General features: G+C 39.9%; 1 protein-coding gene across 2 annotated transcripts in view; it reads right to left on the bottom strand.

Annotated features, from left to right (window-relative positions):
* Positions 1 to 24259, bottom strand: part of LOC139948452 (uncharacterized) — a 60472-nt gene that overhangs the window by 35821 nt on the left and 392 nt on the right. The window contains exons 1-6 of one of the 2 annotated variants that reach the window (XM_071946598.1): positions 16414 to 17207; positions 7163 to 7263; positions 5572 to 6413; positions 2194 to 2247; positions 1207 to 1260; positions 649 to 702 (exon numbers count right to left, since the gene is read on the bottom strand). In XM_071946598.1, the coding sequence (XP_071802699.1) occupies positions 649 to 702; positions 1207 to 1260; positions 2194 to 2247; positions 5572 to 6413; positions 7163 to 7263; positions 16414 to 16442 (1134 nt within the window). In that variant the 5' untranslated portion in view covers positions 16443 to 17207. Of the gene's footprint in view, positions 1 to 648; positions 703 to 1206; positions 1261 to 2193; positions 2248 to 5571; positions 6414 to 7162; positions 7264 to 16413; positions 17208 to 24259 lie in introns of those variants that run through there. The other variant, XM_071946599.1, reaches the window with a different exon arrangement.

The raw sequence follows: 24259 nt of genomic DNA on the forward strand, positions 1-24259 counted from the left end.
CCCTTAAAGACAACAAACATAATCGTCAATGTATACAGACCCCGAAATAATGAGGTCATCACATTTTACATCCCAAAAGGGACACATACCAAGCCAAACATTTCTAACCAAGGTTAGGCGTACTGACTATGCACAGATGTGATGGTTGATGTACTGTGTCAAGGCATGGACATAAACCACAACCACTAACTTCAGTTGCTGATGCTGGATATGTTATACTCTAATTGCATTACAATTCACTTGTAACCTAAATGTCTGAATCATACAGAGTTATTTATAACAAACTTTCAGCTGGGACTACAATTACAGATATCCCTGAAGTAGATTATTTATTGGCCAAGTGGAAATCAGTTACAAATCTGCTGCAAAAGACCTGTTTACAGTTCTACCATGCTAGATACTAATCGGGTAATACCCTTCCCCCAAAAAGTAAACAACAACAACAGAAGAAGCAATGGATACAAAGTTCTCTAATAACACAGTGTTTTTAGGAAGGCATGGTCTTTGAAAAAACATGTGCCTTGCAGAACTCACTTCTCCATCCTTTACAATCTCATAAATCTTAAAAAAACACAACGCTAGTGACCAGCACAGGCTACCAGCCAACGTGCCATGTAGGGGTAGTGTAGATTAGCGTGGATCACTTACTTGAAATCCGCGTGGCCCTGGTTTCCCCGATACTCCTTGCACACCTGATTGACCCTGTAAATTAGGATGTTTCGATGTTGATCAGTTCCTTGAAATAATATTGGACTCTTTGCTTCACACGCCAAAGGTTCTTGTTTTCTGCTTAACAAGATCCTCATCAGATAAGCAATTTGCTCTGCCGTTCAAATTGGGTTTTCAATAGTCTACCAATACTTGCTGCAAATTTACTCAACTATTGTTTACAAGCAAAACCATAATAATAAAAAGATGTGTGTATGTTCACTCGTAAGATACTCGCATGCTGCAAGCAGAAAAGTTGGGTTTGGTGTTACAATTTCTATATTACAACCAACTTTCTCATTATGAGGTATTTTTCCTACATTCAATAATAGCGAATGTGTGGGTAAAACCAAAAATAGTATTCATTATCCCTTTGCAATGTAAATTTCAATATATTTTATGTTGCCATTTATATAGCAGTAATATGAGTGGAAATTGTTAACAAGTTTAGAACAAAATTTAATGAATAAATTGCACTATTTTGAAATATGATCTTACCTGCTCCCCTGGTTCCCCCGTTCGTCCCCTCAGACCCCTCAGACCAGGTTTACCCTTTTTAAAATGGAACAATTATATATTAGAACCATATCATTTCACAGAAATCACAATGCAAACACAAACAATAGAGTAAAATTAAGTAAGACAACATTGGGAGGTATTCCTTAATACGGAAAACTACTTTCTGTGTAAAGATTTAATTTAGTGTTGATAGATTTTGTTGCATCAGGATAATACAGGCCTAGAATTACACCAAGGCCTTGGTCTCCCTTGCCCCTGATCTTGGCCTTGGTGCCCCTTCAAAAGTTTTCCATTGACTTCAAGATTTTAAAATGGAAAATGTACTTTACATGCCCTTTCAAAGATTAAATTCCAGGCCTTTACTGGGGCAGCATCTTTAAAAACACTGGATACTAATGGGTAAATTACTCAAAATAATTGTTAGCATAAAATCTTATTTGGTGATGAGCAATGGAGAGCTGTTGGTAGTATAAAATATTGTGAGAAACTGCTTCCTATGAAGTAACTTAGTTTTTGAGGAAAAGGTAATTTCTCACACAAATAGGTGCAACAAGGGTGTTTTTTCTTTAATTTTTCTCTTGCAACTTCAATGACCAATTGAGTCAATATTTTCACAGACTTTTTATTTTCTGCATATATGCTGGGATACATCAAGTTAGATTACTGGTCTTTGACAATTACCAAAGGTGTCCAGTGCCTTTAACTGATCATGTTCTGAAATAGACTGATCATATCACCTCTGTCCTTGCTCTATGATCAAATCCAGCTACTAAATGAACAAAGTCAATCTACAGTTTAAACCAAGGACGATTACCACTCCCTCTTAAGTTCAGCCTAGACCAAGGAATTTCCCTGGGGGTAGGAACCCCAGATTAGAACTGCACTAAACCCATACCCCACCTGGGACTAGGATAAATGTGCAAGGGGTAAAGGTTGTAACCTCTGAGTTAGTCAACTGTCACTCACCCTCAAACCTTGTCTGCCAGGGGGTCCAGGAGGGCCTGGGGGTCCTTTCAAACGCTGAAACAAGACAAATTTAAGGGTTGTTAGCTAAGGCAGTATCAAGCACAAAACTGGAAGCATAGTGCAGCTGGGAAAGGGTTAAGTCTCAGGTCACGATTGGTAAATTGCCCTTTCTAAAAAGCCAAGACTATCATCTGCAAGACACAAGTGCTTTTTCCTCAAGCAGGCCAATTTAAGAAACAGGTCACAGATTTGTCAGTGGATGTCTAAATTACCAACCCATGATCTGCAAATCACAGACAGTCATCAGATCACGTAGCACTTGTTGGTGCCACACTTGATGTTTAAACCGGTTGTCAGTTTGTGTACAGTCACAAATGTGTTAGTGGTTTCTACATTTACTTGATTTAGACACCATTGAAATATATGTTGAGCTAGCAACACTAATTTTGAAAACATACTACTGGTTGCAATGAACTGTAAAAACAAAAGCAGTCAAGTTTTTACCGACCTTTTTGTCTGCTTTAAGAGGGAGAAGGTTTTTAGTTTTAACATCATACAAGAACATCACAATCACAATTAAGATACAAATTTCAACATAGGGTTTCTCTTAAAGTCAACAATAGTATGAAACAATTTCAATCAAAACAAACGTAATCTTCTTTTCTACTTCTTTTTTTGAAGGAGGGGGGGTTGAGAAAAGAGGACGATCAAATTTGCTTAATAATGGTGTTTCACTCCAACTCCTATTTATCCAACTGATGGTAAGCACCTTTGGTCTGGTATGGGTCAAACCAGACCTCACAGAGAGAAACTGTCCAGTTTTATACTAAATGCCTCTAAGGAACCCTACAAGCAACGGTCACTTTCCGCCTCAGTGGGAAAAGACTTTGAACTTCTGCAGGTCAAAATGAAAACATAGTTGTTGCTTGCTGCGATGGACAGTGAAGTTTGTTTCTTAAAATTCAGTCACTCATCGATGAACTATCTCTCATGTCAATGAACTGAAAACAAAAACATCTGGGGTGGATTTCACAAAGAGTTATGTCTAGTCTTATCTCCAGTTGAAAGAGTTACTCATTCTAACTTAAGACATACATGTATATGCTTAAGTTTCTTTGCAACTATCTTTGTGAAATGACCCCTTATGTTACATTTAGCCTTAGAGGCACTGACTGTGAAAAGTTGGTTGTTGAAAAGAGAGCTTTTAATGGTGGCTTTACCGAGTTGATTACCGAGTTAGATTATTGAGTCAAAGTCAATGAGCAATTGGCTTGGGCATTGAGAGCCTTCTCAGTCGAGTTATTATTGTGCATTTTCAGTCTCCCTTGTTTTACTCATAATTAAAAGCTAACTCTTTATAATCAACAAGAATTTTCTTGTAATAAGACCCCGTATAATAAGACGTGTAAAACAATGAATTTCTTAAAGTTTTATAAGAACAGTAAATGACCCTTTTCTTGCATAACTGCTCCTTAAAAGACAAAAAGCCGGGAAAAAAAAATTCTAAAATTTCCATCATTTTCTATCTTTTCCCAAAAGAGTTGATTGTGGCGCCGCTACCCTTAAAACTGAGTCCAATCCGAGAGAACCAAATTCAATCGGTGTCCCTTCCAGTGTTCTTCAGTAATTTTGTCGGAAGACACTCCCATTTAGTTTCCATCTCTCTTCAGGTCAGAGTGAGGTGAGGTTTGGATCAATTGGTGGCTGTGAGCCTTGAAGTTTAAACCAATTCTAAAGGGAGTTAATAGGTATCAACACATCCACTTCTAAGTACAGAGATATCAACAACTCCAAAATTGGTACTGCCTGAAAGTTGTGGGCATTTAATATTGTAACAAAATACTATTCTTGAAGAAGAAAAAAAAGTGAACATTTTGTAGCTGGTCAAAGGTCACAGTGTAACACATGCCTGTGGCCAAGGAAACCATTTGGGAATAAGCCTGATAGTGTAATGACACAGGATATTTGTTTAAAACCCCCGTCAGATTTTTCTTCTCTCTGTCAACTTTTAACAAGTTGCTTGTAGCGGCGAAAGCGGTTTTGATTTCCAGCAAATCCTATGTTTAGTTTTTCCTGGGGGGCAGAGTAGAGGTTCATGAACTATGGGATATAAATCTGTGTAGAATTAACCTGTGGAAGAGGTAGGAGGGTTGAAGAATTAATGTAAAAACGCACAGCTGTTTCGGAATGGGGAGAGAGGTCTACCCAGGTGGGGGCAAAATTCATTTCCTGGGTATTGTGTTACCTCCAGATCATTCCAAATGTTTCAGATTTAAAACTGAAGTGAAACCTGTGTTCTATGTACTGGATTGAAAACATTCAATTTAAAACGTAACATGCAGTCTTGATTATGAGCACTTCGGAAGTGAAAAAGCACACCTGCATAAAGTGTGCAGCTGGTCATTCACACATTCTGTGACAAAATCTGCAGGTCCCTACGGTCACCTTTTCAACCCTTTAAAAAAATGTTATTTCAAAAATTTACATGATGTTGTCTACTTCAGAAAATCAACTTCTGTTTGCTACTACAACAGAGGCAGAAAAAGTCATAGAAAGTGATTTTTTTTTAGTATAGAGATTAAAGTTTTATTAACAGTTATTTGTTTCTTTTTGACCCCAAATTCCATTTTTAATCACTTCCCAGATCACCTTGACCTCGAATGACACAATTTCAAGTATTTATATGTGAATCATAAGCTTAGATTCAAGGGGATAAGAAGAATTTACTAAGCATTTTTTGCAAAGTTGGAAACCAGCCTCAAGCAACGTACACTACATGCACTAATAGCATTCCATAGAGTTATATATAAGAACTAGAGCGCGCACTGGCCTATATACGCGCCCCGGTATGCGGCCATTTTCTAAGTTGACAAAACAGCTATCTCACAGCGTGTGTTTGTGCGGCCATTTTGAAAGTTGAACAAACAGCATGGTGTGAGCGTTCAATAAAAAAAACCTCAAACGTGTGTTTCATATTCAACGCGCGTGCAGAATGACGCGCTTGTCATCTTGCGGTCCCGTGGCGTTTGTGCACGAAGCATCACTCGTGGGCTCTCTAGTTCTTATATATAACTCTATGTAGCATTCAGTGAAGCAACGTGCTTAGCAAATGTGTGCTTGATTTTTGGGGTTGAACAAAGAATTGACTAGAGTGGGATTCGAACCAACGACCTCCGGTTTAATGTGCCGGCGCTCTATAGCCAGCTATCTAGCCATATGTTGGCGGTGTCCCTATGTTGTCAATATCTTTGTTCAGGGGTGCCAGTCAGAAGCCATTCAACCGCTAACTTGTGCTTATAAGCAGCTCTTGGGATCTTATTCCAAACTATCGAATTTCCATACCAAAAATCCCCTAGACAATAAAACATGGTGACTTACCCATATTCTCACTGGTCCCGACTCCAGATTGATATAAGGAAAGGCACTGTACATTTTTAAAAATTCTCCTAGCTCTGTATTCATTACTTCTGCAGGTAGTTGGGCCCATGCTTGTTGAGCAATGGCCAGCAACTCAGTAAATTCTTCAGTCACAGTGAGTTGTGTGATCTCCGTTGTTAGGGGTGGGGGAGAACGGTGGAATATAAAATCAGGTCCTTCTCCTGAAGGTAAAAAGTCAGAATCCACTCCCTTTGATGAAAGGGTGCCGATGATTCTTAAAAGCTTATCTGTATTATTTACATCCTGAGATTTAGCCGTTGCCAGACTTGCAGTCGACATGTTCCTCAATCCTAAAGTGCCATTTTTTAAATCTGGTGCTGGAACAGGCTTTGGGTGTGGAGAACTTGTTGCCGTTCGGAAAATCAAGTGCTCAGTACTTTCTGAAGAAACTTTACGTCTCGCATAGGTACTGGTGTCCTCTTCTGACACCGTTTCTCTGTAGAGCCAGTCTTTTTTAAATAATTCCCCAATATCTGTAGTGCTGTATGAGCTTTGCGTACTTGATGAGGGTGCATTTGAGGCTTCTGTCCTTGCTGTGACATCTTCTTTGGGGTACGGTGCTAATGTCACCGATGTACTATTTTGGATTTTGTCTTGTGACTCAGATATTTTGGAGGTGGAATTAGTTCTCTCAGGAAGAGAGTGTTTTGAAGTTCTGTTCGAGAAAATGCCGACTGAATCAACATCTTTGGGTGATGAGGAGTTGGAGAGAAAAGAAGAATTTGTTTGCAATGATGCGATTTGTTTGTCTTGTAGAAGTTGTAGATTACCCGTAACCAAATCTGTTTGTTTTAACAGGAAAACAAAAGAAGAACTGAGTTAAGATGGAAGTGAAAACACCATCAATCATTCATGGTTATTCCCTTGGTACAAGTTTTCTGGGCAAGGGGTAGAAGAACAACCAAAATCAACAAATAATTTACAATTGATTGTTTTAGATTTCCTGCTTATGCTAGTATATTTAGCATGAAACAAAATTTTGCAATCCTGGATGCCTCAGCATTTTTTTATAATACCAGGTCCGATTTTGTTGATGATTTGACCTTTTAAATTTATTTTTAATTTTTTATTTTGCATTACATATTTTTTGCAGTGTCTGTGGCATGATGTGGAAGTTTGTGTATGTTTTGCAGTTTAAAACAGCACCATCTATCACACTTAGTTCAGAAAAAATCCTTAAAAATTTGTTTAACCGTTTTATGAGCTAGGTCTGGGAGGGCACATCTTTTTTGATAACAGTTTTTTGACCTTTGCCCTTCCCTGGATTCGGCATGTGCTTGTTTTAATTGTATTGTCCGAAGAATTAAAATAAATAAATAATAAATAAAACATTATATGGCTATGCAACTTTACAGGCTGAGAAGATAGCTTCCACAAGCGACCTTTTCTGTAATAAGGAATAGGTCTCATAAATCAAACTTAGTCCCAAATACCTTGCAGGAAACACTGTATGTTACAGCGCCAGGAGCGTCACTGAGAATGCCGAGTAACTGATCGCGCCATATAAGAAGCAAGATTTTGTGGAAATTACCTGAAAATGATGAAGAATTCTGAGGAGAGACAGTTGTTCGTATTGCAGCACAGAGTAGACAAATGTAGTGAAGAATGAGAAATACAACAAGCCATATACACCTGCATTTAAAACAAATTACAAAAAGCAGTTTAGAGAATTGTTAACCATGCAAAATAATTCTAGCAGAGGTGTGTTATTTCAAGAGCTGATTTCATTCAAGTACTTTGCAGATCCAGTTTCAAGGACTGCGGAGTACTAAGGTTCCCAAGTAGTACTTGAATCCAAGTACTTGGCCCATCAAGTACAAGTGGGCTTAGGCATGGGCCCTTCCAGGGTCCTATTGATTAATTCACTATGGAACAATGGACCCCACAAAGTTTAATGTTGTTAAACTTGGACCCCACAGAGGAATTCTTTAGAAAAAGGTTTTAAAAAAAAAGAACAAAGCAAACCCGATCCATAAGCCTGTATTTCCCAAGTATTCTGATATCCAAGAGGCCAAAATAAGTAGTTCTAACTTGAGAGGTCTTCTCCCCCCCCCCCAAAAAAAAAAAACCCAAACAAACAAACACACACACACACACTTCACAAGCGAGCATACGTTGCAGTTACCACAGCTATGAGCTGGTAACCCTATTGCTTATTGGTAAGTAAACACATTTAACAAGCCAGTATGTACAGCCACAGGCAACAGCTCAAATTATGTCAATTTGACTCAAATGTTCTTGCTATTTGATTTCTCAGTCAACTTTACATGATTGTTTGAGAGCTAGCTCAATCTTCCATTTGGTATTCAGTGTTGAAATGTGGCTGCAATCTTTGATGCCAAACGATGGAAGTGTGTATAAGCGCTGCCTTCAACTCACCCAAAACATCATACAACAAATCGTCACGCATGTCAGACTGACGCATGTGGGGATGTGCGGTTCATCAAAAATGGCGGTCAGTGCAAACTGCAAGCATTCTATACTATTCAAATGTTAATTATTACAAACCAAAAGCCTTGATAATCAAAACAAAGCAAGGTTTACGCTCCCAAGTTATTGCACAAACATCGACAACGTCATTAAAGCCCTACGGAAAACGTTAGTCACTTTTTAGGAGTTTACTGACTTTCGCCGAGTTACACGATCAACAACTAACCTTAGTACAATCTTCGCAGTTCACTAAACCCTGTACTCTAAAAGAAGTGTTTTTACATTTCAATAAAAAGTATCAAAACTCTCTTATGATGAATTCTTTTTTCCTAATTTTGAGCGACGTTTCCTTCCCAGTAGTAAGCTCGATCCGTCCACAAAAGAGCAGACGATTTCGAGTAATTGATACTGCTCCAAAAGTCACATAAACCTACACAGTCAGGTTCCCTGTGTAATAGACTACATGTCAAGCGTTAAAGTCGTCAGGGGGAATTTCCTCCACACCAAAAGAACAACGCGCACATTCAACAATTTGTGCGGCTTCCGCGCATGAAAAGTAATCCTGGTCATAAAGATATTTCTTACGTAACAATTCCCTTAATATCAATCCTCTTTTAATATTTCGAGGGATTTGTTAAATATTTGTTACATATTCTTTGGTCAATTCAAATCAATATATTGTTGCTGACTCGTTAACCTGGTAAACTATGAGGATGATATGTCTTCTTTGGGAACGCACTTGATGGATGAATATCATACCAAAGTGAACAAGTGCAACTATAAATATAAATATTAATAGTAAACTTGCGGGTACAACCATAAGTAAAAACTCTGTTGAAGGAGTGGTGGCTCTGAAAAAAGCCGGTTTGGTATCGACGTTTCGAACAGTATACTCTGCTCGTCTTCAGGAGAAACAAAGTGAACAAGTGACCTTGGTGTTGTTGTTGTTGTTGTCGTCATCATTGCTGATATTTTTTCTTTTAAAAATATATTAATATTTCAAAGTCCCATTTCTTGGCAACCTCTTTTGACAAACGTTACCATATTGTCCCCCTTTTCAGGAAAATTCCCCGCTGAATTGAAATCCTACATATAACCTCGGAGCCCTCATCGTATTACGACTCCATGAATGCTGAATGTTATCCTTCACTTTGGATTTATCTTTGATTATTTACTCGATGTTAATTGAAATCATTTCAAACCTGAAGTAATGTTTCTTGCACAAATACTGGGAGCCCCTTACCCTACACAAATGATGGACTCCTGAAATCGAATGTTTCAGTTCACAGCCCTGGACATTTGACCCCTTTATAGCAGACAATCAAATCAAATATGGAAGTGGAAAAAACAGCGGGGGAATGGGCCCTGCATGTCCCGTATATCACCCGTGATTTACAACCCCGGCCCACGTCTGTATGCTACAATTAGCCCCCCTCCTTCCCGGCACTTAAACCACGTAAAACTTTCAGTAAACGATTCGCAGACGACACAATTTCGTTTTGGCGCGTCCACGCCATGGCGTGCTGCAGAGAAGTGACTTCTACAACAGACACTTCAGCAAGATAATTAAAGATCAACGGGTTTTTTTCTGCAACCCTTGCAACTTTTGAATGACAGTAACGTGTGTCATGGAACTATGCCCTCTTGGTTTACACAAAACTTGATACCCAAAACTGTTCCCGCCAAGGACACGTGTGTGTTTTATGAAAAATGGCATTGTTTGTAACTAAACTATTACATCTCAGTGTGTTTAGACGTACGATGAGAACCTTGGGTAATAAAGGTTTACGTGTTTGGCATGCTTCCTGTGCATCATCTCTTATGGCATGATGTGTTTTCGTGTCGGGTCATTTGTGGTTGATTTGATCAACGCTATTTCGTCTTCTGAATTCTTGAGTTTAAACATGTAAACCTTTGTAAAAGAACCTGCGAAAATGTATGCATCCACACTATATTCGTGCCCTTGTATTTGCAATGAAGTTTAAAGAAATCAAGTTGGGACATACAGGTTTCCGTTGCACGTGGTTGCTGTACCCCATTTTCGGTACATTTTTATAAACCTTTTTAATGCAACGTCCCGAGTTTTTGCCAACCGAGGTTGGAGAACTATGGAAAGCCATAAATGCAAATAAAAACAGATGGCCACAGTTTGTAACAATGTCACACAAATATATCTGGGTATAAATGTTTTTATCATCATGCAAATATTTGTATTGGCCTCTTTATGAATGAACCCCACTACATCACATAATACCCCCCCCCCCCCCGGCTGCGAATTATTTTCCCCAAACGACATTGCAATATTTTGTTTTCCTTTCCGTCAAAATTTGCTCTTTCCGTCAAAATAACGTCATAATGAAATTGGCCTGCTCTTTTACCAAATCATTGCAATGTCGTTTGGGTGAAACAAAAATAGCCCCCTTCTAGAGACTGAAGTCTTACTAACATGAACCCCATATAAAGCACAATCAGACTCGCATGATTACGTATTACGTAGCCATTTTGTTTTAATATCGCACTTGCCCATTGGGCGCTGTAATGGGCGCTGTAATGGGCGCGTATATCACGTGTAATGTGTTTTAAAACGACGTTCTGCATAGCATCCTTCAAAAGTGTCCAAATTCGCTCAACTTTATCAGACGAATCGTTCTGACCAAAGCAAATGGTGGGTATCAGGCAATATTTTCCTCATTTTGAGCATCAGCGCTGGAGCTATTAGGCCAATCTTCCAATCATGGGTTGTAAACCAGGCAGGCGTAATGAAACGACATTCTGCACATTATCCTTCAAAAGTGTCAAAATTCGCTCAACTTTATCAGACGAATCGTTCTGACCAAAGCAAATGGTGGGTATCAGGCAATATTTTCCTCATTTTGAGCATAGAGCTGGAGCTCTTCTAGTAGGCCAACTTTCCAATCGTGGGTTGTAAACCAGGCAGGCGTATAGAGTTATAGCATAGAGTAATAGGAATACAATATACCTCAGCGTTCGTTTGCAGCGTCATCATTCTTTGCTTCAATATGGTATAAATACACATGCATACCTCTGAGGAGGTCTACCCATTCCTTCGATCACAGATTCCCTAAACACATAACCTTTATTCTTTATAGCATTAGAAGTAGATTGCTCACCAGATGTACACAGCTTAAAGGCAGCAGGCTCGAGTGTGGGGATATCACACGACATAGGACACCTTTCTAAGATGAAGTTGTTTGTTTGTTTGTTCGTTCGTTCGTTCGTTTGTTTGTTTGTTTGTTTAGATGATTTTTCTGTCAAGGGAATTCGGTAGACTCTAACAAGGAGGTATAAACACCAAACTTTCAACAGCCATTCTCTCTCAAACAAAAACATTGGCTTAACGCCCACGTTTTGACCTTACGGCCACAGTTTGTCTTTATAAAATGTAGCTCTACGGTAAACCATGACGCAAGATGTGCATCATTATTGAATGCTCATACAACATATATCAGGACGGTGCCTACAAATAAATAACTCCGAAATACTGAGGGTTTTCAAAGTGAAAACAAAATCACATTACAGTCACCAATTACTGCTGCTTATTTTGTTCACAGCCCGATATGAATCAACACAAAATCGCTCACACCCCCTTAAACTACTTGCATTATGACGCCACGCCCCTCATTGGTGTCAATGAAGAGCTCTCATTGGATCTAATTATATCCGTCATTATCATTAGAAATACCTTAGCTCCTTGTTATTCCACTTCCAGTCTAACAAGTGCACAACCAAGTTGCATTCACGACCGCATTAAGAAACAGACGGAGAAATACGAACCCAGTTTAATATGGTTTTTGTGGTTTATATAATAACATAATCTTCTCGAGTCCCACAGGAATTTTTCCCTCACAAGTTGAAACCGAGACGTAAACTATGAGAAGAGCCTACGACTATTATAGCACTCCGCGCCCTGGGGTTGACTTCAGCATGCATTCACTGAAGGTTACATGGAGGGCGAACCCCATGGGGCGCTGCTTTTATACCAGCCGATCTTTGCACTGTGGTTTCAGTTCAAATAAAATCACTACAATGTGTGATGGACCTTTCAATAATGTAAACTTGAATGAAGTTGAGTCATTAGGGGAAAACGGTTCATCGTGAGCAAGCTGGCATGTTGTCTTGATGCTGCTACCACATTTATAACTTCACTCCTATTCTTCAGACATACAAGTTTGCAATTGTAATTAAAAGGAGAGAAAAGACCAACACACACAACGTTGTATATTGTCTTTCTGTTGTACTAGTATTCCCATAGAAGGAATCAGTCAATCAGCTCAAAAGTTACATCCCTTTTTGAGAAGGAAGGAGACAATGTGTGCCTTGATTTCCATTAAAGCGGCACTACTGTGTTCTGAAAGGTTGCAAATTGTTCAGAGTAAATTAAAAAATGTTAGCCAATAAAATTACCAGGCTGAACTTCGTAGCTATATAGCACAAGCGCTAAAAGCACACAATGGAACCATGCTGATGAAAGTAGAATCAGATACCGAGACCGATACCAAGACAGAATTCCAGACCAGAATCTTGAGGGGGGATATTACGGGCAATCAGAGGACACCTCGGGGCCTCTGAAGAAACCATAAACGGGGGGGGGGGGGGGGGGGTACATGCAAAATGGTTTTAGAACCAGAAGCCGGTTTGAATCGAACCCGATGACAAACACATGTATTGCGCAAAGGTAAACAAAGCTCAATCAGTCAAAACAAAGTAAACGTGGAAACTAGAAAGCCGCTGACCCTAATAACCGCCTCAATCTACACCCGTGTGGCACCCCTGTGTTAACTTTTGGCCCTTGTCCGGTACGTCAAATCAAAACACAACAAGAGCATTCGAAATATAGTTGAAGCATTGATCTATGGTTGAAGAGTGTAGCAAATAAACATATCAATTCCATGCACACACTTGAAAAATGAATTTGAAGACAATGTGTCTGAGAGATTTACATTATGTGATTCTCAAAACCATTAATTACAATGTCACTGGAATAATGACATTGCTTGGCCAAGGCTCGAGCCTGCCTGGACCGGATACAGTCAAACCAGCTAGGCATTCCGAAACTGAAGGTATATCTTATACTCATTTTATGCTTAAAAACTCCAAGTTTTGGTATTATTATTATTGATCATAAAATCAAACTGTGAATGTTCATCAGTAAATATGAAAAGGTCTTGTACAAACACTTCTCAAATAACTGATACATGCTCGAATTCGCGGCCAATAAAGAAAACACAGCCAAATACGCGGGAAGATCGCGCCAACTTTTTACAGACCTGCAAAATATGAACACGTGTCCGAACAAGCCGCGTGGAGTTGGGACAAGATAATTATGATTTACTGCTGCGGCTGCCTCAAGTCGTCAAAAGTATTATTTGATTATCGCATATTATGTAACATACATATACTGATATCCTTACCATCTGCAGCATGGTCCGATGGTCCCAAGGTCTTTATGATGATCTTAAAACCATTTTACTGATCTCCAAGGTTTTTTGCTACAACTGTTTTAAAATGTTAGGCCCACAAAATGCCCCTCCGGTATTGGTGGACAGGTCTAGGCCCATATATGGATATAATACTTCACTGTTTTGAGTACCTTTATTAGAAATAAGTCCTTTAGTACCAATATGCCCCTCAACGCCCCACAAAAAAGACCCACAAAAATACAAGAAACTAACAAAACTCCCCCTAAATTAAACAAACAAATCCCAGCCCAACACCACCACCACCAACAACAACAACACCACCAGCAGCAGCATGCAGCAACATAATAAAAAAAAATTAAAAAAAACAGAACATCAACAACAACAACGGTTACACAACAGCAACACAAATTTAATGCTCTTATTTCAATACTCCAAATAGCGCATTTCCCTCACATCTGCATTATATTTTTTAAATTTCTCTTTCAAATAATTCTTTTCTTCAGATATAGGTCTTCATAAAACAAACTATGCCTGAATCCCCTACGATATATTATTTCCGCATCCAGTTTTCCCACCGTGTTAATACAATGAGACCATGGGGGAAGAAAACAGAGACACCATCAAAGTTGTGCATTCACGCTGAGTTCAGCCCACTCGAAGTACGCGACACCCGACATACTTCACGTATCATCATCGCCCAACAATTTTCATACAACCCAAAACCTCGTCCAATGTGATGAAAACCAACGAGAAAGCCCAGACCGAAGTGTCAACAGTATCAGTTTCTATAGACACCACAGGTCATTTTCACTGTTTATGATTATGATTATGATTTACAAGATGAAAGGGATTGCACAATATTTAAGGGGACAAGGTCAGGGGGGGGGGGGGGGGTTGCTGGCACCTAGCCACATGCTCGTAGACAAGTGAACCCAACGATACAACACGAGGTCTCATTCAGAACTGAGCAGGATGTAATGCACTTTTTAGGTCTATCAGTTGTTCACTCTCTAGAGAGAAGAAAAGGTTCTCGTTAAAGTGAGACTGAAATTTGTTTTATTTTTACAAAATCACAATGACCTCAACACGTATGCATTAATGAAAATATCTTCACAACTGGTGCATAATTTCCATCAAATGCAAAAGTTGAATCTCGTGTCACTGTGAAACTTGAAACAGGTCACATGTTCAAATTGCTGCTGCTTCTTTCCCACATTTTTGCTCGACAAAATCAGTTTATTGTTCTCTGCATCAGCTCTCGTTCACTCAGCAATTTAGCTGGTTAAGTTCTCGCTAAGCATCATTTATAAGTGCTCAGCAATTTTGAGAGCTTCATGAATTGGAGCTGCTTCAGCACATAGTCAGAGCATGGACAGCTAATCACAACAAACTTATGGCAAGCAAGTAGTGCCTTGAAATTGAGCACCGAACTATATACACGAGACTGAAGACAGTAATTGGACTTTACCCTTAGGCCATAATGAAATACCTCATTAAAGAGATTAAAGCAGCACTGAACGTAACACCTGTGTATTGATAGGACTATATACCGGTACCAGACTACCAGCTGTTACTGTGACCTTATATGAGGACGCTGGTCCTAGCATCCCCTCCCCCTTATTATCCCTGTTATAATCTCAGACGAATTTACCAATCGAGCCCAGCCATTTAGCCCATCGACATCACCATAATTAGTGTTTATTGGCGCAAACTGAAACCACCAATGTTGCCCTGTCAGTTCAGTTAATCTGAAAACGTACAAGTTTCACTGCTGTCTGATTTGTCTTTTTTCGGCGTGGACTCTGGTGTGGACCTAAACGGGAGCGAACTCCGGTAGGGGAAGAATGGTACGTGTTATCCAGCCAAGCACAGCTTGCTCCTATGTCGCCCAGGGGCCAGGTCTCAGCAAGTCCGATGACATGCGCCTCAGAGTCTCAAAGATCTCCAGAAGAACAGAAGTCAAGGGAGCTTTTCGCCAGTAGGCCTGTACGTACTTTTTTTTAATACTCTAGATGGCCCACGTCAACAGAAAACCAGGAGCAGTAAAAACAAGCCCCCACAACGGTGTTTTACGAGGGGTAGATGTCATGATGCAGTAAATCGCACTGCACAACATGGACTCTCTACCCTACCGGCACACGACAAAGTCGACTCTGTGTACAGCCGAGTCGCAAGACGCTCCCAGGGGCTTTATTTCCAGCAATTTTTGCTGATGCGAGCCTAAATTTCCACACGAAAGCCCTGCCACACATGCCTGCACTTACGGAGAACAACGAGGCAAAAACCAAAGTAATTACATTATGTTGTATTACGGTGACTAAAAATAGCTGGTAGGGTGACTGTATGGGAGTTGGGCTGAAGGAAACCCTTAATTAGTGTCAATGACTCCAGACAATAGTGTTTTAACACTTGATAATGGGGTAAATCCCTTGGCACATCAAGACTAGTCCTCGCACTTGACAAATGCATCCTTGTAAGTTGTAATATATGTGCACAGTAAACAGATATATTTTCACCCGTTAATTATGATTTGTGGTCAATCCAAACTGTGTTATTACTAAACAATATCACTCACTATAAAGGACGATCACTACACTAGAAACAATATACGATAAAAAGGATAGATAGTCAAGTTTTCCTTTTTGGTAAATTTTCAAAACAAGAACTCCAAACATGCAATGAATTGATAGACCATGGGGTAGACATAGAAAGTCTAGCTCAAGGGCCAGGTTTAACGATGTGACAGTAACTCGTAAATTAACCCGCTGACAACTCTCTGAACTTATCAACCACAAACAACCACAACAACCAATGCAGGACAGAATAAACCCAAAACACACGCCACTCACAAACTAACAAAAACACAATCTACACGTGTGAGATAATGAATAGGAAAAGGTGTACACGTTACCAACGTCCTCCCGTAGTCACGGATCTCATCCTGTCCAAAGCTCCCCCGCATACTATTTTTCGCCTTCACGGGAGATACACCTCTTCTCGGACGTTCTTTCGGTGTTTTTATTATTTAAAAATATGTCCTGTACGTGGAGTTTTCATCGAGTCAGAGGCAATTTTTAGGCGCCAACTTTCATAAAATCCCGTTCTCCAGTTCTGGCGGCAGCTTCGATTAAATTCCTCCCTTGTAGTTGAAGCGAGCATACGGCACCAGACTCAACCTCCACTGCGAATCATCATAATTCCATGTTATGCAATTCATTTAGGGGGAGACCAAGGCAAGTAAAAAACGAGGTGGGACAGAAGCTCTGTGGTGGATGGACACACGGCTACGTTGTCACGCACTCCGTGTAGTAAGAGCAGTCACCTACAACTAAACGGTACAGCAGAGGAACTCAAATTGAAGGTCCCCTTTCTGCACGGTGGTCAACGTGGCTGTGGAGTGAGTGTTGTGAATTTAGAAACAGTTGCCTCTCAGTTGGGTTCTTCCTGACTGAGTCTGGCGAGCTTTTCACCCATCTCGTAACCCTTTATCGCCCGATGACATTAGGTGAAGGTAACTAACTTGTGAGTTACTCCGAAGAGGTGTGCGCTTCGGAGTATGAAAATACTCGCCGAGTTGTTACTAAAGAGTTGTCTTTTTTTTTGAAGCAGACGGGACAAGCTGCTGCGATGCAAGAGGGCATTCTCCACCACCTCAAGTCAGTCCTGCGCTCGGGCCACACGTTGCAGACACATGGCACAGCAGCCGGTGTTTTTTCCTCTTTTTTAACTTTCCCTGGGTTTTTTTCTTCTCGTACTCCTCTCCCTTCCTGTAGCGTCCCGTCACCAGCGAAGTCAGCAGTCGCGACGTGGGGGTCAAAGGTCATCAAGAGCGAGTGTCTCACACAACAAGCAAGCGGCAGACACAATCAACCAATCAGAAGCGACGACGGACACTTTGCGTCATCATCATTCTCTATTACCCAACGGGTACAGCGGAAATGTTTAATAGCGTGGCTTTACCCGGGGGTTAAAACTCCGAATTAATATGTCATAGCAGCAATCCGGTTAGCCGGCTTGCAGGCATGGAAGTAGTTCTACATCCATGATCTAGGCAAGTATATTAGATCGCGAGCATACAATCAACAAAACAAACATAATACAAGACATTGTGCCACTTTTCATTGACATTGGGTAATAAAAACAACCAAGTAAATACGACATATAAAGCCATTCCAGGTCGCACATCATTTATCCTCTGGTAATGGGCACTGTGCTATTTGTATTGGAACTTTGGACGGGCAAGCGCCACAGCAAAAGCACAGGGCACCACTGCAAAAGCACAGGGCACCACTGCAAAAGCACAGGGCACCACGGCAATTGCTGTGGGTCCTGTGGGGTATTTCGAGGCCTGCCAATCCGGATTGAGTGTTTTCAAAAGGTTCCAAATTTAGTCCTTGTTCTGGTTTGTCAGCCGACACTCATCGTTGTTATATATCTCTTAATTGGTGACTGTCAACCAGAGTTCACTGTCCACACTACGGCAAGTCCAACATTTCTCCATGGTCCAACCTCGTATTCCGCTGCAAACAGAGTCCGGCCTCGGCATTCAGTGAAACAAAAAAGTTGCTATGATTTTGTGTCCAGAATTACCTTGGCATCGCAGCGATTTTGAGAAGGGCAGCGGGAAAATATCAATTGTTTCCTTGTTTTTGTGTTTTCGTTTGCTGAATCCACTTTAGATTATTGGTAGCCTTCGAGAAAGACTCTGCTAGAGTCGAAACGTCAGGCCGTTTCTTGCACTTACATGTACAGCTTTATGGTATATCATATGTCATTATGGTTGGTAATCAATTTGCAACAGTTAATTCTATTTTCTTATAAGGCCAAGAGAATTAATGCAAAAAGTACGCGTTAACAAGACGTGTTTTTATGGCATAAACACTGAATTGGATAAATCAAACATGAAGTACTGATCCTTAAAGACAGTGGACACTATTGGTAATTACTCCAAATAATTATTATCATAAAACTTTTCTTGATTATAAGCAACGGAGAGCTGTTGACAGTATAAAACATTGTGAGAAACAGCTCCCTCTGAAGTAACGTAGTTTTCGAGAAAGAAGTAATTTTCGACGAATTTGATTTCATGACCTCAACTCGAAATCAAGCATATGAAAGCACACAACTTTGACAACATTAATTTGTTATACTGATTTCGGAGACTCAACTTTTGAAACGCGTTGCAAAGTGCACCGTACCAAAGGCAGCAACGGTGGACAATAACTATATAGCAGCGTGACAGAAAATAGCCGAATGGATACGTAATCTAGTACAAAACAAATATTCACTTACTATATTTTGAAATTACAGAAGATAATGTAACAAGTAGGACATCTAAAAGTAGGTTTTCTATTTCAGACCATCAAAATAAATAAATTGAACTCCGTATGTCCAATGCATCCCTGGTGGACTATTTCAAATGAAACAGCCGCCATGTATGTAAACATTATTAAGTATTTTTAATAAAAATTCTGTATTGCAGAGAAAAAGAAGAACAAAATTGTAGCAATGCGGTATGAAGTATCGACGACGTACGCTGAGCAATGTCTGTCGACATCTCAACTCGACATCAAAGCCAGGGTGGGTTTGCGACGGTATGTATCATCTAGCGGCACGGTGAATAAAAACATATCCCTCGAGTCTTGTTACCCAAATTTGTTATTCCAAGATTTTATCGGCTGTTCTGTTCAAGCTGTAAAAACATATCATTGTTACATTTAGTCATGGACGTCTTTTACTTCTGATATTCAACAAGTTTCAAATGTTGGGGTCGTTGTAGCCGGTGATTGATGCGTACACTAAAGGTAGGCATTATATTATACAATCTAAAAACTCCTGGGTTATCCAGATTCCGGGTTCCATCAGGAGATCAAATACATCAGGAAACCTATACATGGGTCAATCTAACCCGTTTAACCCAAATCTGCGTCAGTTTGACCCATATCTGCATCAGTTTGACACAAATCTGAGTCAGTTTGACCCATTTCTTGATCAGTTACTTATTTATGAGTCAGTTGACACAGATTCTGGGATGCTGATCCACGAATGGGTCAGTCCACACGGGAAACAGAATACAGGTCAATTCTGACCAGGGAGTGTTCAGGATGTCAAACTACGATAGAATAAAGAAGGCTTTCATTTTCGCTCCCAACGTGAACTACTGTCTCCTGTGTAACAAGATGATTATAAGAGATCGCATGCACAAGTCAAAGGTCAATGACTCAGCTGCAACGTGTCTCAACCCAACCTACTTTTAATACTATTATTTAAAGGGGTGCCGTTGCATGGGATGTCGACCTGGCTTTGAGGTAACAAATTATATCACTGGGTTACAATGCTGGGAGCAATAAAACTCGTCAAAAAACAACAACTGTTTGAGCCAGCGAGGTCACGCTCACAAGGTCGCAAAGTTGTTACATTGCGGCGCTGGGCTTTGTATTTTATCCCACGTACAGTGGTAAAACCATAATGTTGTGCTACAATCCACGTTGTTGATTTTCAAGCAGTTGCAGTAATTGCTGAACTATGTTTGGAGTCCCGTCTCAGTTTAAATTGAAGTTAAATATCATTACAGTCTAAAAACTTCCGGGTCATATATTGATCCGAATCAGGATCCCTGACCCAACATCTAATTAAATCTAATCATTAAACCACATCTCAGCATAATAGGGACTATGGGAACTATCATTGGGTTTTTTGGGGTCGCTTTCGAGGAAGACACACCTGCCGTCGATTATAACATCTGTTAGGACTTAGAGGACCAGTTAAGTTCCGTATCCATAGACGTTCGTTAAAGGACGCACTGATCCTAAGTTACGGGACGAGCTACTCGTCCTAGTATGATCCTAGTAACCTGAAATTCGGCGTTTCGTGAAATCGGCTGCAGCAGGTTAAAGGCAGTGGACACTAATGGTAATTACTCAAAACAATTATTAGCAGAAAAAACCTCAATTGTTAACGAGTAATGGGGAGCTGTTGATGGTATAAAACATTGTGAGAAACGGCTCCCTGTGAAGTAATGTAGTTTTCGAGAAATAAGTAATTTTCCACGAATTTTGATTTCGCGATATCAGAATTAGATTTTGAGGTCTCGAAATCAAAGCACACAACTTCGTGTGACAAGGGTGCTTTTTCTTTCATTATTTTAACCGAGTTCAAATTTTCACAGGTTTGTTATTTTATGCATAATTATGTTGAGATACACCAAGTGAGAAGACTGGTCTTTGAAAATTACAAATAGAGTCCAGTGTCTTTTATAAAAACATTCTTATGAACAAACCAAGCACGTACGACCGCGAAATGTCACCGTGGGTAATTGTGGCCGCTTATTTACGTGACTTCCTTGCGATTTCAGGTTTATAGAAGGTGCGAAACGCAGTGGATGCCTAATTTCTGCGGTTGTTTTGAAATTCACGAGTCCGTGATTTCACGACTGAACTGACAACAAGCTGTAATGTATGTAACTGAAATAGTTTCGTCTGAAGGGAGGCCATATTCAAGAAAACTGCATCTGAAAACCTTACAACAAATATTAAAACCCACAACAGCTAAATTTGGTTGTTACAACAAAACAGGGCAATAGCCTAAGGCTACTGTTTACGTGCTTCAACTGCGCATGTTTTTCAGTATTTCCTCCCCGTCTCATCACACAACAGATTAAGTTTACAGGTTTGCTATTTCATGGTTGATCAAATGAAACTTAAACACTGTCCACGTCTATTTTTTTATAAAATCCTGTAGAATACATGTAAGCTTCATGGAAAATAATGTCATTGCGTTTTGTGGTCCTTTGCAAATGATAAATCTGTAGGAACAAAACTTGACCTGACCTGAAGGCGATCAAAACATACTGATCGAAACGTCGAGTTGTCAACCACCGTTTTTTCAGCACTACTCAAAAGAGATTTGCACATGGTGCTACCGCAAACCTCAACCAATAATACTTCCACCATGCAAAGTTTCAAATCCTTAATATTTAACTGACCCATACTCCGTCTATTTGTCACTGTACATGGGAATATTTGACTCCCAACTGAAACTGACCTCAAAATAACTCATATAGTACAGTTCGCTACGTTGACACACTCATAACTCATGCCCTTTTCTTTCTCTCCCAGTTGGCTGTACAGACGGTCATAATTCTTCAGACGATTAGTGCCACTAGCGGCTTAAATTTATTCCAAATAGTCAGTGACTAAAACATCAACATATTTTAGAAAATAATGACAATATACCAAGACTGCACCATGTATTTCAACAAATCAAGAAATGGCTCTTTTGCAAAACAAAATGGTGGTGCAGCATGACATGGCTGGCTGGTAACCGCCAGAGTAAAAACATTGAACAACGCCGTGTCAGTGGCAAAATGAGATTCTGTCCCCTCAAACGGCGAATTTGTGCGGAAACTTCGTCTGATAGCGCCCTCTGTTGAATAAACTTCTTTCGGCCACAGGAAGAGGGACATACAGACACACCTGGGACAAAATCCCCTCACACACCGGTAGTCAATACGCCCTTTTCGAAACCCTGCCTCAGGGCTTGGGCTACGGCTAAAACTCCTTCCACCTGTTTGAAGGCCCATACCGAAAGCACACATTTTCAAATTAACCGACGGAGCCCAAAGCCAGAGCCCAAATTCAAACCGTAGTCTCGAAAACGCCCATCACATTGTCCAACGTTTGTCACGTCCCCAGTATCACATAATATAAGAATTACATGAATACTGATTATCATCAGTTTGAGAGAGGGTCACCACCTATTTTGATCTTCCAACCATAAAGAAACCAATAGTTACAATCTCTTCCATGAAAAGAACAGAGTGGTCGAACCTTCATAACGTCCAAAAACAAAAACATACTTTGAGAACACCGATCTAAATAACTATTTATTTTATAATCAAATTTAATTCAACAATATACCACGCACGAGCTAACCCCCCTGATGCAAAACTGTAATTGCTTCGCCAGAAGTGTACTCACACAGCACAAACAAACTCAACACATAACACGCAAACAGTATACAATAAGTAACAATGGTCGAAATGGGAATACATTTTTTTCTTCAATTTCAATGGATTTATTCTACAGCTGTTGACAATTCTCATGGGTAACGCAGGGCTTACCACCCCAGCTTTGCACAAGGACCACTTTGCCAACTTAAAGTTCGCTTTCCTAAAAACAAACTTAGCGGCATGGCAGGAACGTTAATCATAAACCTCTACATGATTATTATTATACAAACACAGATGGGCAATTTCTACCATTTAATGGAGTTTCTTCTCAGTCGGTACTTTGTCAAGACTAATTATAAAACTGTAAATTCCTTGTAAACGTTGTGACTTGTTTTCACTTTTCTCACCTAATGTTATAATGATTTAATGTATGATTGGGGGAAATGTCGACAACAAACCATTGTCCACGGGATAACAAAATATAAAATAAAATAAAAGCATGTATACAAACACCGTGTTTTGTTTTAATCACAAAAGCATGCCGGAACACAACTTTTTTTGTTCACAAACAAGCTTAACAGCAAACTAGAAAAGCAGTTTGGGGAATTTCACTGTTTCGAAATGTACCAAAATGTACCCCCAGTAAAGAAAACCTCCATATTGTTCCAATTATAAAGTTACACATCCCATGATGTCTGTAGGCGGTAATAATTAGGGTTTCAAGTAGCCACTGATGAAATCAATTAAAATAGTTTATTAGGAACAGCAGCTGAAATATGACACCAAGTGAGGGAGCCCTACAAAACTGTGAAGTGGGATTTCATATTGGGAAACCATCTGGGCCCAATTTAATATCGCCTGGTAAAGCACAAAATTATCCTGCTAAGCAAAAACAGGTTAACAGCTGAGCAGCATTTTCTGCTAACCAGCTTTATGAAATTTGGCCCTGTATTCCACTAAAACAAAATATACGGTTTATTATACGATTTGGGGGTTGAACAAAGAATTGACTAGAGTGTGATGTAAAACAACGACCTCCGGAGTGCGGGCACTCTACCAACTGAGCTACCCAGCCCTACCCCCCTATGATGACAGTGTCCCTATTCTGTCAATATTTTTGTTTTGGGAGTTTAATATTAGAGTGAACATGAATAGCTATTTACTAACAAACATATAACGTATTTATCTTCAAGCAAACTTGGCACATGACCATTAAGAGGCAGTTAGTGATATTAGCCGTGCAATATAGGTTTTTATCACCACTCCATTCTGCGAATCTGATTGGAGGATTAGCGCGTACTTGAAGATAACATTTATTATAGCGCTTCATGTGTTATTAATAGATTGTTGATACAGTTATGGAGCTATGTGAAACCATGATGAAACTATTGGCAGTATGTAACCTTGGGGCAAATCTATTTCTAATCAACATAGTTAGAAAGTAATTTTATATCAATTGAGGGCGCTAGTTACTATTTTCAATGGCCCCTGGATTTCTTTGAACAGATAATTTTGTTTGCTTAAAAATAACCTTTTAAAAAAGCGGTTGTACCAGAGTTCCAGACATAGCATAACAACTGCACTGGTGGTGCCCTTGACTACCGATGAGGCGACCTTTCACAAAATGGGAAAAAAATGCCTTGCCTTAGAAATTCAAACCAAAGTTTGGTATTCCCATTTCCTTCCTCCATGGGTGTACCGCGCGCCATTGAGCTATGTTATGTACGTGTGTTTTTGTTCACTTAAAAACCAGAACACTGTCGGCTATAGATCTTCGAGAGGGCAATGCAAGGAATGCAAGGACTTT

Source organism: Asterias amurensis, chromosome 15 (genome assembly GCF_032118995.1).
Source record: "Asterias amurensis chromosome 15, ASM3211899v1".
NCBI classification, from domain to species: domain Eukaryota; kingdom Metazoa; phylum Echinodermata; class Asteroidea; order Forcipulatida; family Asteriidae; genus Asterias; species Asterias amurensis.